The sequence below is a fragment of the Lissotriton vulgaris genome, chromosome 5 (assembly GCF_964263255.1).
Source record: "Lissotriton vulgaris chromosome 5, aLisVul1.2, whole genome shotgun sequence".
Classification (NCBI taxonomy): Eukaryota; Metazoa; Chordata; class Amphibia; order Caudata; family Salamandridae; genus Lissotriton; species Lissotriton vulgaris.
The window spans coordinates 1,137,099,268-1,137,116,058 of NC_141693.1; the positions used below are offsets into that span (position 1 = coordinate 1,137,099,268).

Here is a 16,791-nt window from a genome sequence, read left to right on the forward strand (position 1 = left end):
GGAGAAATAGGAAGGGCGATTTGATTGCAGCAGCTTAGTTTCAGGACCAGCGTTGTAATTTAGTATTGCGGTGTAAGTTTGTCTTGAGCTGCTACAGATCGAGGGTGTGTGTGTGTGTGTAATCACCTGTTGTTTCTGTGCAGGTCTGAGGATATGAGGCAATTCTGGTCCACCTAAGCTCCGCCCAAACACGCTCGGTGCAGGTAATTGGGGAGAAGTGATGCAAGTGCGGGGGTCCCACAATGTTCAGTTGGTGTTTATCAGGATAAGTATTATGGACACATGGGTCACATTTGGGGCAGGTCGGCGGCAGCTAAAGCTTTGAGGGGAAGGGGAACAAAGGTCCTAGCAGGAAAGCAGAGTATGGCGACCATGTCATGATCAACCAGGTACCCCCTCGACACATATATAAGGTAGGCGTAATCACGTGTGTTGTATTTCTTTTTCAGCCTTGCCGGTGCCCTTCGATTTACGTCGCACTTTAGGGCTACGCTCAGTCCACGGAAGGCGTTTGGTGGAGGTACTACACAAGAGGGCGTGGAGGCTGTTAAACTAAACGTTGGGGATATCCAATGTTTCACCTGTGGGGGGGAAGGGATAGGAAGGGATGGCAGGGAGTATGCTCGACTGCAGCTCGTGCAGCTGTGAGGTGGATGGTAAATAACGCTATTCTCACTCCGCGGGAGATCGAAAACTGCCCCATCACCTGTGCCCCCCCCCCTCCAACCCCCGGCACTCCACCCTCCCCCAAACCCGACGAGAGGGTCTGTGGGGTCCGATCGATTGTTCAGACAAATAGCAAAGTAAGTAGGGATTGGGGGAGAAACACTCGAAGTGGAGGGACACACAGGCCGGACTGCCACATTCGGCGAGGCCACTGGCTTACTGCTCCATTTTCTTTTTCAGTAGAACTTAGTCAGATGCGTCAACATGAGTGGCCAGGGATCCCCTCTTCTTTTCTCGCAGACGTCCCAGGTTGAGGATTCCATGCCGGGAACCTCCCAAGATGCGCAGCTGGCAGCCGTGATGGAAATGGTCAGGGCAAAAGGCGTGGCGTGGGCCAATGAGCTATTGAGAGCAAACAGTCTGGGCGACTCCGGAATCGTCATGTCTGTTCCCCTTAAGCCCACAAAAACTCCACAGACTCTTATGCAACTAAAGCTGAGACTTTTTACATTTTGAACCACTGCACCTTACTTGTTTTAACGAAGATACTGACTTTAAAAAAAAAAAAATTGTACGTTTTATAATTGTGGCTTTTAATTAACTGTACAATAAACAAACCCTTAAACCCTTATGGGGCAGGAACCTGCAGAAGAGACCGGGCCCACCAGGTCCAAAAGGGTCCGCAGGCCCAGAGAGATTTCCCAGCTGAACCGCTGCCAGCAGAAAGTCGGAGCACTGAACTTTCAAGGGCAATAGTCGTGCCAGCAGCTGCCTCGCCACCCCCCGCAGCCGGACCGGTGGTACCCCTAGCCCGCGCTTCGCTGCCGTCGAATTTTACTACATGTGAGGACCTTGGTAAGCTCACACACGTTAGCGGACTTTATGACCGAAGTAAGAGCTGGCCTCCGGGCTGCCAGCAACACTGGTGGGGCGGTCAGAACAAATAGTGGGGTTGTGGCTGCAGCTCCACCAAGTCAGGCACAGGTTGGCACACCCATCACACAGGTGTGGGGTGGGGGGGGGAAGTTTCATTGGAGGCACAGGTTGGATCGAGTTCACGCAACAACAACGTAGGGGGAGAAGTGACAGGGGGCGCTACAAGGGACTTGCGCTGTCAGCAACGGGTAGAACCAGTTTCGCCTCCCACAACAGCACCTTCTCCGCCACTGGCGAGTGCCGCGACCATACCACGCCCATCCTTTGTAGCGACCAGCACCACTCCCACTGCAGCAATTCAGACTGTGCCAGCGGCGCCGGGGCCACTAGTGACTTTGGCCCCTCTTCTTTCTGGTTGGTGCTCCCTAGCATGGCAAGTGCCACTAGCAGCCAAGGAAGGCAAATGGCGTAGGGAGTTTATTATATAACATGTATATCGGAGTGTCTACCACACAAGTACGCTCAGTATGTCCTTAAAGGGTACCCTAAGTACGCTCAGTATGTCCTAAAAGGGTACCCTAAGACAACCTCAAACTATGTGTATCCAACAAGGTTCATCCCCACAGTGGTCAGAGAGGGATGCCCATCAGTCACCACACGGAACCACCCTTCATCATTTGGGATTCCGTCAAGACCACCACTGGGACAGCCAGTCAACTATCTAGTCGGGGTCCAGATGTAGAAAGGATCAGTAAGGTCTAACTCTGGTCTTGCTAATCAAGTTCTGAGGATTCTAGTATCAAAACTGGGGGATTGATGTTGCAGTGCTCAAAACGTGTGAAAAACTAGAAAAGTCAGTGATAATAAAATAGGATATGGGGGTACTCATAACTTTATTCAGGTGTTACCCATCCTCCCAATGTTAAAAAGTAGTCGTCAGTGACAGTCCCTAATATATAGACTGTCTGAATGTTCTATGTGGTCGACATGTTTCAGCAATTTCGTGACAGGTTCGTCATTGCTTTCTTCAGGACCATATTAACTAATAGCTACTGCAATTAAGTGATAGTGAAAACAAATATGTGCTCAAAATCAAAAATAGATACAGAGATCACCTGATATCACTCGGTGTTCTGCTCCCTCTTTTCAAGTTTTGCTGAAAAAGAGGAAAGAGAAAGATTTAAAGGTCGAACCCAAGGCTGACCTAAAGACAAACTGGTGTATAACATTATAATCATAATTATGATTAATAAAGAGTATCACTAATGTATACTAAATGCCACCTAAACATGAAGTGCACACGTATTATCATTGGGCCTATTCTGATAACTACCAATGAAAAAAGGTTTAACCCATCTTACCATATTTGTAAGAGGTATAGACCTCACCCCACCTGGCCACGGCTCAGGAAAAAGGGGAAGCACCTCTCTATGATAAAAAGATATATAAATATACAACACATTGTTAGCTATACTCAAACTATCGTTTACTAGAAGAAATTGAGGTAGCACACGTAAAACCAAGATAACACTCCCTCTCAACTCGTATATAAGAAATCAACACCAGATATTGGTGGTGGAAACCGTATATTTTTAGTATATATGGTAAAGCAAAGGCAGCCTCATAATATGACGACTGCTCATTCCGCATCTATTTAAAGAAGCCAGACCACCGCTCTTACACACATGAACGCAGACACGCTACATGTTTTTATGTGGCCAAGCAAATTGAAGTAACAAAAGCTGCTCATGCCGCGTGTAGTTCACACGACCGGCGCTTTGTCTTAAGTATTCCAAAGAACTACCGTACTCACATAAACGTTTCAGGCATACTTCACTAGTTAGTTATTCGGTAGCCGTTCCCTACCTGCCCGTCGGTACTTCAAAATCGGCATCCAAGCCGATCGGGGAGGTACCGACGGGCGGAAAAGCTTCAGATTATATCGTATTACGTAATTGGTTAGGAGAAGCTCACATGGTGCACTCACGTCACTAGGGTGTCATCTGGCTTCTGATAGGCTCAAAGGGACAAGTTACTAGCCAATCAGAATGCTGTATTCGTATGATAGCGTTTGTTTTTTCTACATTGCAGCACACAAAACCCGTGGATAGCTTTATTGAAAACGTGTCAGAGTACGAAGGCACAGACCTACCATTCAATAAAGACAAAATGGGCAAAATACGTCCATGTGGACAAATAAATCTATGAACATGCCGTTAGATAGCGGTGTTATTAAGCAATGATGTACCCGATGTAAAACTGTTACGAAGGGCATCAGGATTTTGATCGGTTGCAAAACGATTTAGCAAAAAAATCCGCTTTCCAATTCAGCTACAACACTGTGGTATATGTGAGAAAAGGAAAGAGATTTACAATCATCACTTTATTGATACTATTGTCTATAAGGGGTGTATGATGACTAATCAGTATCTGAGTGCTAACCAATTATTAGCCGTCATTTTAAATGGCCAAAAATGACGTTTACAAAGTAAAATTTGATGTTCTGGAACAGAGGGGTTTGTATAGAAATTGACTCACCACTCAACAGAGGGATCGAGTCGTATCTGATAATACTATACCCGTATTACATATTAGACTTATCTAATCACAGCAGTTTAAATGGTTGCTGAAGGATAACCATTATGTATAATCAGAGGGTCGACCAGGGTATGTAGTCATTCAAACCCACCCGATTAGTGCCCATCTTAAACACCCATTTCTGTTCTCTTAGCAAAAGGTATTTGGACACATCAGTGACATGTGCAGGGATGTGAGGCTGTTCAATCACAGTCCACTGAAACGCAGTCGAAGGATGGCGTGCTTCCAGAAAGTGATTAGTGAGTTTAGTAGCTTGCCTCTTGCACCAAATAGTGCTCTTATGTTCAGAGATTCTCACTCTGATTTTGCGGGTTGTCATCTTGACATGACCCTTGTTGGATAAACATAGTTTGAGGTTGTCTTAGGGTACCCTTTTAGGACATACTGAGCGTACTTGTGTGGTAGACCCTCCGATATACTTGTTGTTATGTGTATAGGGAACATATTGGAGCTTAGTCTTTAAAATTCCCCTTGGTCCTTATTACTTGTTTATTGCTTGTAGGGAGTTTATTGACATTTTCTCACTGCTAATGCATGGGGCAGAGGGGGTAGACACAAGGCAAATGGGCAGGAAGGACGACAAAAAATTCGCTTTCAGGCATGGCCGGAGAAATTGATCAAAACATGGGGACAGGCCTTTGCTATCCTGGCAGCAGTAGTGATGGAGCTCTTCCCAGATCAGAGACCGTGTCTGTTCTAATATTCTAGCATCACTAATGAGGCGGAGACCAATGGGGGCATGGGCTGGTACAGGTACCATTGCGAATTCAGGAGGAAGATGGCCATTTGCCCAGAGCTGGGGTGGGACAAGATGGAGGTGCGGCTATGGATGCAGCACATGGGCAAGGGAACGGTCGAGTCCGGTGAGAAGGCTATCACCCACTACAAGAAGGGGGAGTGGAGTAAGGGACAGAAGTAGGACAAGAAGGGTCAGTTTAGGCAGTCCTTACGGGGAGGCCGTGGCTGGGGACAGAAGCAGGGAGCTAGAAGACCCTTTATTGTAACATGCAGGCTTTACAATGGGGGGGGACTTACACCTGGGGGAAGGCTTGCAGATTCTACCCCACCTGCAGCATGTGTGGTGGTACCCATCCCGCATCAGCGTGCGACAAGCTGGAGTCCTCCTCTGGGCCCGCTAGACAGGAGAAGTAAGACTGTGGGCCTGCCGATTAAGGAAGGATCCACCCAACCCCCCTTCTCTTCTTTTTCGACCGATGCATGACCATGGGCTGTGCTGTGTCTTGTGCCTTCTTCGAAGCCTTCAGCTCGTTCCTGCAGTGGGCACTCTCACGGAGATATAATGTGGAGAGAGTGACCCACTACCTGGATGACTTTCTGTTCATCGGTGGAGTGGGCACGCAAGAATGCAGCCTAGGACTCCAATGTTTCCAGGATTTGGTTCGACACCTAGGGGTGCCACTAGCACCCGGCAAGACAGAAGGCCCTGCTCAGGTCCTCACTTTTTTAGGCATTGAGTTGGACACAGTCAAAGGTGTGTCAAGACTCCCTGCTGAAAAGGTGCAGGCGCTGCAACTGGACATTCGGTCACTGCTGGGGAGAGACAAGGCGCCACTGGGGGTTATCCAGAGCCTCTTGGGCAAACTTAACTTCGCAGCCAGAGTGATTCCTATGGGGGAGGGTTTTTGCTAGGAGACTGGCCAGAGCCACTGCTAAAGTTGCCAAGAAACACCACTTTGTCAAGCTCTCTCTAGGCCTGAAGAAGGACTTGGCAATGTGGGGTGAGTTCCTGTCCCAGTTCAATGGTACGGTTATCTGGAGGGCCCCATGTGTGGACAGTCCGGAACTGAGCATGTTCACGGACGCTTCAGGGAGGGAGGGCTTTGGGGCAATCCTGGGTGAACGATGGTGTGCACAGGAATGGCCCAACGCCTGGCGCAAACGCAGAATAACGTCCAAAATCACGGTCCTCAAGCCCTTCCCCATTGTCATCTCACTCAACCTTTGGCCAGAGATCCTGTCAAACAGATGGGTCCTATTCTGGTCTGACAACATGGCGGTAGTACAGGCAATCAATGGGCAGACAGCCAAGTGCCCGTTGGTACTTTGCTTGTTGATAGTTAGCTAGAGGGAGCCTACGCTGCAACATCGAATGTAGGGCCAGACACATAGAGGGGGTCAAGAATGTGGCAGCTGGCGCTCTCTCATACAGTGGCACCATTGCCGGGAGGCCTGGCCGCAGGTGAGAGCAGATATAACCCCCTTCCTGTCAACCCTTTGGCGAATCTTGGGTAGGAGCAAGAGTTGAGAGCCCTGGGGGAGTGGTCCTTGGCTCCAGGTACCAGGAAACGTTATGGGAGCCAGCTGAACTCTTTAAACAAAGTGATGAACGCCTTGGGCTTATCTGAGCTATCATTGGAGGGCAGAGTTCAGGCGTTTGTGGTATGGGCAAAGAAACAGGGTAAATCACACTCCTGGGCTTGTGGGCATCTGGCGGCCGTTAGTCATGATGTGAGGTTGAAAGGGGGTCAAGACCCAGCCAAGTCCTTTGTCATCAGGGCGGCCTTGAAAGGTTGGGCCAGGGAGGAGCCTAGAGTTCCAGGCAGCAGGTCCCCCATCGATTTTCCCACATTACAGGCAATGGTGGGCGTACTAGGAGTGGTCACACACTCGCCCTTCGAGGCTTCCGTATTTGCAGCAGCATTCTGCTTGGCCTTTTTTGGGGCCTTCCGCATCAGTGAACTTGTGGCGCGCTCGAAAACTGACTCATCAGGAGATGCCTTGGGTATAGCTGACATCAGCCTAGATTACAAGTTGACTGTTCATCTCAGGAAATCTAAAACAGATCAGGTAGGCAAGGGAGTAGATGTGGTGTTAGGTACTTTGGGTGACCCCAAATACTACCCATTTGTGAAGGTCAGGGAGTACTTGGCGCTGTGCCCAGGGGCACCCGGCTATTTGTTGATACATGAAGACAGGGGGCCTTTAACAAAGTATCAGATGGAGAGCATCATGGGGGCATGCTTGTCCAGGGCTGGCATCCTTCGCTCTGGCAAAAAGTACTCCAGTCACTCGTTTAGGATTGGCGCTGCCACGGCGGCATTCACATCAGGCATGGGACCGGCAGAGGTGAGGAAGGTGGGACGCTGGGAGTGCCAATGTTACAAACGTTATATCCGCCCTCGAAGGTGTCTGTGTTAGAATAGCTTTCAGTGTTGTGTGATATTATGGTTTGCAGTGTTTGTAGTGTTTGTACAACTGCATGATGGAGTATCAATAAAAACACCAAGTTGAAACGTGTCCTTTGTTTCGTCAGGGTCGAGAGTGTGGGTCATTGGCACTCAGCCGCGTTCAGGTTAGCCTGTTGGGCAGCGATCAGGAGCTGGACTCGTGGATTCTCAGACAAAGTTTGAGTGGTTGGGGCACCCAGGGATGTTTTGGAACAGCCTCATGAACAGACTCGAGCACTCGCTAGCAAGGATGGGAGCCTCCCCCCCCCACTGTTTGGTGATACATCTGGGGGGCAATGACCTTACCACCCCTGGAAGGACTTTATTGCTGCACAGGATGAAGTCTGATTTGGGTGAGGTTAGCAAGCGCATGGGGCAGTGTGAGGTCTTGTAGTCAGAGATCGTGCCATGTAGGGTGTGGCACAGGGCGAAATCTTTGCAGGCGGTTGAGCGATCCCATGCGTAAGTTCATGGAGCAGAGGGGTCTGGGGTTCATCAGACACAAAATGATCCAGGAGAGGGTCAAAGGTTACTATGAAGAGGATGGAGTTCACCTGACACCAGTAGGGATGGACCTATTCCTGTTAGACCTGCAGGAAGCATTACAGCGGAGGAGTTGTAGGTAAAGATAAATGAGCAGTGTGGTGTGGGGGGGCCCTGTTCGCGACAGTGGCCGCCGCCAGGGCTGTGGCGGAGTTACAGGGCGATCTGGAAGCAGATGGGTACAGAAGGGTACCTCAGCATGGCACATAGGGGTGCCAAAGCCTGACACCAGGGGCCTCATGGGAGGTCCCTGGAACCTATGTCTGCACCCCAGTAGTCCTTCGGGCTGTTGTGGGCCTGAGCAACTGGGGGCTTGCCTAGCTACGCTCCGCCCCGAAAGGGCTGTGAGTACAGAAGGACCGATGGTCAGGTGATCCTTGAAAGGGTTACCAGAAGGGGCAGCACATAGGTGGGTCGCCACCGTGCTGCTTGGCTCCTCAGGCGGGCAGGTGGCTAGAATTCTGCCTGCCCTTGGATCGTCCGCAAGCTAACCCACAATGATTACATAACGTTGTATGTACTAAACCTGCAGCAGCTTTTCCCAAGTTAACACTGGTGTGGTGTGTGTGTTATTTGCAGGATGCATGCTATGAGGGGTGGGGGCCTGTTGCCATGATGTTACTATGTCAGTGTCAGCCCATCTCAATATGGAATGTGGCCTGACCCTCCCTTCCCACTAACCCTGCCTGCTTCTTTTTGCAAATAATAAGGGCACACAAAGGCTATTCCGCTGATGGTGGCTGTGCAACCCTGTGAATTATTGAAAGCAGGTGGCATGTTGTAACGTATAAGTGGCATCCGTGAAAATAAAAGTTGTCCACAATCTAAATCAGGACCACATCCCGAGCCAATCACATCCAGCCTGGCCCTGACGAGGGTGGGAGGTCATATGGAGCTGGAAAGAGAACTGAAAACCCATTGGAAGCGGGGAAAGATGGTGCCTGCCGCAACCCTGTGAAGGAAAGCGGCACTCATGTACATGAAAGTTTAAAGCCCGGCCGACATGTGCCACCATGGTAAACCAAGTAAAAAATATAGATAAACAAGCATTTACAATGCAATAGGTCTCGCAGCATTAAAGTTGGAGTTATTGGCATTGTGTATGACAATGCGGTGCATAACATTTTTAGCAAACTTTGAATTGGTGAGCAGTGAGAGTGTGTGCAAGAGTATGCTGTTTTTGAAAGCAGTGTGGTAGAGAGTGCAGGAATTTGGGTGACCTGAGCAATGTGGATGATGCACCTTACGCACGGGGCTGACGCAGTTATTATTCACACAGCTCTGATGATGCACCTTAGGCACGGGCTCACAGCTGGTATTATTCACACAGCTCTGATGCACCTCACGCACGGGGCTGACACAGTTCTCAATCGCAGAACTCTGATGATGCACCTTAGGCACGGGCTCACAGCTATTATTCACACAGCTCTGATGATGCACCTCACGCACGGGGCTGACGCAGTTATTATTTACACAGCTCTGATGCACCTTAGGCACGGGCTCACAGCTGTTATTATTCAGACTGCTCTGATGATGCACCTCACGCACGGGGCTTACGCAGTTATTATTTACACAGCTCTGATGCACCGGCTCACAGCTGTTATTATTCATACAGCTCTGATGATGCACCTCACGCACGGGGCTGACGCAGTTATTATTCACACATCTCTGATGATGCACCTTAGCAGGGGCTGACTCCGTTATCATTCACACAGCTCTGATGATGCACCTTAGGCACGGGCTCACAGCTGTTATTATTCATACAGCTCTGATGATGCACCTCACGCACGGGGCTGACGCAGTTATTGTGTGTGTGCGCTCGTGTGTGTGTGTGCGCTCTTGTGTGTGTGCGGCGGTGGTGTGTGTCTCTGTGCGCTCGTGTGTGTGCATGCATGTGCGCTAGTGTTTGCGTGCGTTTATGTCTCTGCATGTGTGCCTGTGTGTGTGCGCGCGTTTGTGTTGGTGTGGGTGTGACTAGCCTGCCGGAATCGGAGCGCGTGGTTGTGCGCGCCACCCGTTTCAGTCACTTTAAAACAATTCCAGTTACTTTTTGGGATGTCACAGTTCTTACTAGCAATGTTCAATCTTCAAACAGTGTTAAATGCCCCTCAAAACCACTTTACTGGGCCTCAGGCACTGTTTCTTCTTTTAGGGAGTAACAAGAGGCTCCAAACACGCCCTCCCTAGCTTGCAGGCAAGACCTAAGGAGGGGACGCGCTGTCCGTGAGGCCTGAACACCTCTGTGCGCCTTGTACGCCGATCGGGGGACGAACCTACCGAGTCTCACGCATTCCGCGTGAGACGCGTACTTGGGAGCGTACTTGGGAGATGGTACGATTCGAAGTGAGTGCACGAGTCGCACCAGGCAGGTGCGACTCGTGGGGCGGTGCGCTTACAGTGCCCGCGCCGCCTGGCGTACGCTCAGTGACCCAGGGCGCAGGCGAGGCAGAGAGGCTGTGCAAGTCGTGGTGGGGGTGAGACTCGCACAGCGCACACTTCAGGACTTCAGGGGGCACAAAGGGCGTGCGAGCCGTATGCTTAGTGGCGACTCGCACCGTAGCGGCAAACGCGCGTGTGTGTGTGCGCGCTCTTGTGTGTGCGCGCTCTTGTGTGTGTGCGGCGGGAGGTGGTGGTGTGTATCTCTGTATGTGTGCGCTTGCTCGTGTGTATGCGTGCATGTATTTGCGCTAGTGTGTGTTTGCCTGCATGTCTCTTCGTGTCTGCCTGTGTGTGTGTGTGCACGCACGTCTGTGTTGGTGTGGGTGTGGGTGTGACTAGCCTGCCAGAATCGGAGCGCGTGGTTGTGCGCGCCACCCGCTCCGATGATATTCTGGCAGATGCGCGTGGCCAGCTCCTGTCGCCCCTCTTTGTTGGCTGAGCCGACAGCTATAGTGCTCTCTGCAAGAGCTCGCTTTCACGCGCTTTTCGCAGCGAGCCTTCAAAAAGGCATGCTTATGAAGGAGCGGGTCCTGCCGTGATTGCTGATTAGCAATGGCGCTGCTGGGTGAAGTGTGCGAGTGTATCTGCACAAGAAACAGTTTAAGTAAAGTAGAGGCTGGGGGCATGGGAAAAGAATATGCTTGCTGACGCATCATGCTACTGCCTAATGCGTGCGAACGTGCATGGAGGGTGGTGTTGGTGGGTGAAGAAATCCGATGCCGAATTAAATATGCGTGTGGTAATTATGAAAGCGGGCGTGTGCTAAACATAAAGGCAGCGCCCGTGTACCTCAAATCTATGTGCAGTGGCCTATGAAGTGTCTGCTGTTGCTAGTCATTACAATGAAATTTAAAAAAGTAGTCCACAAAGGAACCAATAAACAAGTACAGTGTAAGTAAACTGTACTTAGTCGGTGCTGCTGCCTCCAAAATCGGAAGTGACGTATTGCATCCAAAGCCAACCATAAGCCTGCTAACAAAAGCAATGCCACCGTTAACCAATGGCAAGTGGCAGGAGAAGTTACCCTCGATATTGTATTTTCTACAGGTCTTGCGACACCTGCGCTGTCTATGCGAGACCTAAAAAGGACTAAAAGTATACAGACAAACCTGGGAACTCTGCAGTAATGGACATAGTTACCTACAATATCAGAGAACAGGGAGAAAGGCGCTATAGCTTCAAGACTGGTCCTGAAAAATGAAGGAATCATGACATCTTTAAACGCTCACAAACAAGTAATTGTACATGAAACAGCTACAAGTCCGGTCAGGTTCTCAGTTCTAATACAGGCGCAGACACTGCTTGCTGCTCGGGAATGAAACAAAAGTGCAGGTTGAGAGCCAGGTGAAAGCAATTATCGGGTGACTGTAATTAGAGCTCTACCTGCACTCAGACTTGGATAAGGAAAAACTAATGAAGCCTGATTGCACAGGAAGAGAATCAAGGAATGGAGTTTGGATTGGAACTGAGGCAGAGGTTCATAAATCATAATAAACTGAACTCCGCTTCCAAGAACATGATCCTGACTTTGTTTGAGAAAGGAATGGAGTGCATGGTCTAGAGTCATCCAAGTAATAGTGTGAACCCGGGGACTGGAATGAAAACTGCAGCGATATTTGCAGTTTGTCAGGTAGTGTTTTGTTTTAAAACGGGGCATAGATAGTCTCTTCAAGGCTCTTGTGAGCACCACGTAGTGGCAGGATGGCTGTTATGAATGTTAAAACCTCTCCTATTGCTGTTATAGTTGTGAAGAACTGTTCCCTTATTAGTCACCTAAAACAGACCGCATCCCATTTTCAGGTTCCTGTGGTCAGCATATGCCTAAAATTAGTAAAGGCGTAGCATATGTCTATAGTCCGAGACTGGCAAGCATATGGAGTCGAGAGGGTACAGTTTTCTCTCCTTTATTTCACTAAATCTGGCCTTCAGATGTAATTCATTGAAATTCATGGCGGCTGTTACTACTTACAGAAAAAATGTAACTGACATATTACTTTTCACCATGCATGTAATTTAAATGTCCTTCTATGTGTTAGGAAAGAGCACCCCTGCTCTGCCTTCCCAGCCACAAGAAGACTTGCACTTCCCTGAGAACTCAAGATTCTCTTCGCACAGCTAACTCCCGTCCTGTGATAATATCCTATCTGCAACATTTTGCATGCAAAGCAACTTTCCTTGTGTGCATTTCTTAGTCAAGAAAGGCGAGAACTGTAAGATTTTTCCATGGACAAGGCTTTTAATGAAACCTATTATTCTATGTATTTTTATCTGTACCGTTCTCCAGCAGAAAAGGACCTCCGTTAATTTGAGGCAAAATTAGTTCTGTGATCCTACTTGGATAAAGAGAAGACTTAACACATTTTTTTCACCTATTTGTTTATTATGATGCTGCCTAGAGAGGTATGCTTTCTACAACACAGACCATGCAGAATAGATTTTTCTGCATGATTAAATGCTATCAAAGTGAAAAGATAGATACCTAGTTAACCTAAAGCAAATTCTATTGCAGCCAAAGCAGCTGTTGCTGCACTAAGGAGGAATGTCGGCATTCCAGACAATTATATGGCAGCCAGCTGGAATTCATTGTCCGCTTTCTCTAAGCAATGTTGTATTAGTTCAGATCCCTGGGCAGATTCCCCTGGTTGTCGATATGTCCGTATGTAATTTGCCTTAATGTTTTTCCTCCCCCCTCTTTTGGATCCCACCTCCAAGGCTGGTTTTCTATAGCTTTTTACTCTCTGCTGCTGTTTAAAGATCTCTTGGATAATTCAGTGACCGAGGAGGAAAAGTTACTTCCCTGAAATCTTAGTTCTCTGTCATTGGTCTACTTTCTGAATCTATAAACGTCCCACCTGCCCACTTTAGTTTTCATAGGCAGAAGAGGAACTATTCAGTGTTGTAAAATATCCCTTTTCCTGGGTTACCTTCTAAAATAAACTGCCTGTCTGCCGCTGCACTGAATAGGGGGACGGCTACTATTTCTGAAAATCTTAACTGCAGTGTCAATGCCACATTTGTTGTTTTTGTATAGCAGATTTGGAGGCCTCATTTTTGCTTTAGTTTTTTGTTTACAAGTGTTAAAACTAATGGTGCGTTTAAACTTATGTACATGTATGACTGATTAGGCTAATAGCATTATTTTTTTTTTATTGTAAATTAAAATGAGAAAACATTGCCTCATATTTGATGTTTTTTTCATATGAAAAGTACATTGTGTAAAAAGGTTTCCTGGCATACCATATTGGAGTAGATATTCTAATGTTCAGAGAGAATACTCATGATTGAGAACTAGAATGGCAGGTAAGCAATATCTCTTCTTTTAATAATTCTGCAAAGATATGTAAATGGTTAAAGCATGTTCCTATTAACATCATGTAAGTTAGTAAACAACCACACTGTTGCTTGAACACCTAAAGGAGAGCCACTCTTGTTTAACATGCTGATACTTTCAAGAAATCCTAGTAAGAGAGCAGAAGATAACAGTAGATGGGTGATTCAGCGTACTGTACATACATAGCGCAGGTACTACTCCTACACTCTAAGAATGTAAAGATGAGTTTGAATAGGACTATTTATATTCAAATATGCACTGATGTTTGATCACTTTACCCATGATATCTGAATACCCACAGTCCTTTACAGACTCACTCCGATGTTATTGGCCTGTAGGAATGCGCCCCAGCACATTCATGTACATTTAGGTAGAAACACATTTTTTTTAATCTATTAGAAACTGGTCTGCTGCCTTACAGGGGTTGAAAAGGCAGTTCCCTGTTAAGGTAGGTAGCAGCTGAGCCTCTGACAAAGGGGAAGAAATGAGTCACAGAGATTCAGGCGAGAGTAGCGTCCCAGCAGTTAAGAGGCGAGTTGGCAGCAGTTGAGGATAGTACTCCCTGTAGTGAGAGGTGCAGGAATGCGATCTTGACTGGAGAGGCATGAAGGGGGCAGCAGAGGTCTAGCAGCTACAGCGTTTATTGTGGGTGGAGGAGAGAAGTAGGCAGCAGGGACGAGGTACAGCTCAGTAGATTTCTAGTGGCAAAGGGTAAGGATGACAGACTTCCTATGCTTGAGGATGAGATTGCAAGTTAGAAGTAATGACAGCCATCTACTGGGAAGGGGAGCAGGAGAAGGCGACCTCCTGTACTTGGAGAGCAATGAGGGAAGTGGAAGGAGTTTGGCAGAGAGGAGATAGTTGCAAGTCTTTGGCAGGGGGAATGAGATGAGTGGACGAACATGGCATTTACCAGTCAGGACATCTGACCCCAATGTTTCAGCTTGAAGTATACGAGTCTTGAGGCTTCAGGGACAGCTGTTATGATATCTTATGTCTGCAGATGGAGAATACAGTTAAACATTCACATACATCTGCTAGGAAACTAACTTTTCATTTTGAGGTTTTAATAATTTTTTGGGGGATAAGGCAACTTTGAGCTATTAAGGATCCAAACCTACCTGCTGACATTGTGGTATTTCGAAATAGTAAAATTTCCCTTTGTTGTCTCTGATGTACCTGCAAAGTGAAGTTAGTCAGTTTGATTGTGTGTTCAATTATATGCAACTTTTTCTGAATTGCATACATGACAAAACACTGAACAATTAGAAAAATATTGATTACATACCAGCTATGCAAAAATTGGAGAGGTTATCATCACTTCCTTTTGTACTCTGAAAAAGATGTTAATAGTCCCTTTTCTTTTCAGGTAAATCATTGGAAAATGTAAAAGGTGAAAGCTTAACAGATGATGCGGCTGCTGTGAGTATAGGCAATTTTATTTATCACTGTTTGCTAACTGTCATCCCATTGCGGCTAATCATTTAATTTGTAAAAACAAAGCTTCTTTAAGACTGAAGTCTTTACAAATGGCGCTATTGTCAGGTGCAACATTTGGAAGTGAGCACCGGCAGAGAGGAGGCACGTCATGTTATCTGATACACCTTTGGATTGGACAGACCGCTTTACTTCCCCTCTCTTTTGATCAAATATCACTTATTGACCATAGCTTATTAACAAGCAATTATGAAAGGATTCGCCAGAAAATGGCACCATTTAAGCAGCTCATTTCCAGCTTGCAACCACGTCCACATATCCCCCCTGTGCTTCGAACTTTTCCTAAAAAGCCAAGTAACCATCTCTACAGCTCCCCAATCGTGATCTACTGTTGGTAACATATGCTTCAAAAGCAAGAAATAAAACGAATGGAGAAAGTTAATTTCCTGAGAATGTCTTACTTACTTGAGAGCTCTTGCAGATGCCTCATCAAAACAGCTCAAGTATCCTACTACATCTCAAAGATAATACAAACCTCTGTCTACACACTTACAAGTAAACCCGCAGAGCCGAAGTAACAAACGGGGTGTCTTGAAATGCAGGGGAAGAAAAGGCTTTCCTTTTTATCTACAACCCTCACTCACTCTAGTAGTGAAATGCTTCATCATTGGGTTCATGCTGGCTGCTAAAAGCCAGGATGGGCTCAACTGTATTCCGTGGGGCTCTTTCGGTATATATTCTTTCGTTGAACGGGGATTACTATTTCAACTAGGGTTGTACATAAAAAGCAACGCCGTTTCCTTTCCTGTATTTAAAGACACACCACTCCTTTACTTTGGCTCTGTTTACATGCTCATGGGCAGATGTGTAGTTTTTGTTTTAAAGTTTCACGTTATGGGAGAACGTATCCTAATCTTCCCCAACTTCTTAAAAGGTCTCTCCACCCTTTCGAGGTGGTTTCTTTCCTCCTCCGAAAGAAAATCCACCTTTTTGTGTCAGTGATGATGAAAACATGCAACAAAGGCCGAGCCTTCATGAAGGTAGTGAAGATCGCATCAGTCCTCTTTGTGATTTTCCAACAAATGTAATAGAATCGGTCGGTTCTTTACATTGGGCACTTGGAATATTCTCCCTCCCTACTATCCCACCACACAACACCCTAAGTGGACCATTATTATTAACCCCTTGACGGCTACTCCTTTTCCCCCAGAATGCGAAGTGCTTTTTTTTCTATTGGAGTACTTCACATATGTTTTCCCCCATATATTTTTTTTCCGCAAATTGTATTGTGAGAATCTGGCTTAGTATATGGTGTACACGCATGTAAGTGAGCACCTTGCACTAAAGCAGACAACCCCTGCAGGAACGTCTGATAAAGTTGCTGTCTGCCCAAATGTCCCGTTCGGAGTCCTCACGTCGCCGGTCTCCATCTCGAGCTGGGGCTTCTGTTCGGGACAGGTCACGGAGTCATTCCCCCCGGCGTCACTCGCCTGCTGTAGGTAAGCACAGGAAGAAGTCACGGAGGTCGTTGACTTCCTTTAAGCGAAACACCGGGCCCCGCTACTCAGTCTTCACCGGACACTGGTCCCCAGGAGTCGACCCCCTCCTACCCATCATTTCCTGTTGTGGGGGCGTCTAGATCCCAGATGGAACCCTATTCTAGGGCTTTATAGGCCATCTTTGGGTCACCTCCTCTCCCTGGTGCGCCATCGG

At 47.5% G+C, this 16,791-nt stretch overlaps 1 protein-coding gene across 2 annotated transcripts in view; it reads left to right on the forward strand.

The window, feature by feature from the left end:
• The window catches only part of TDRD1 (tudor domain containing 1), a 1,954,313-nt gene that overhangs the window by 184,551 nt on the left and 1,752,971 nt on the right, over positions 1-16,791 (forward strand). For both annotated transcript variants that reach the window (XM_086922877.1, XM_086922878.1), the window contains exon 3: positions 15,011-15,063. In XM_086922877.1, the coding sequence (XP_086779003.1) occupies positions 15,011-15,063 (53 nt within the window). The remainder of the gene's footprint in view (positions 1-15,010; positions 15,064-16,791) is intronic.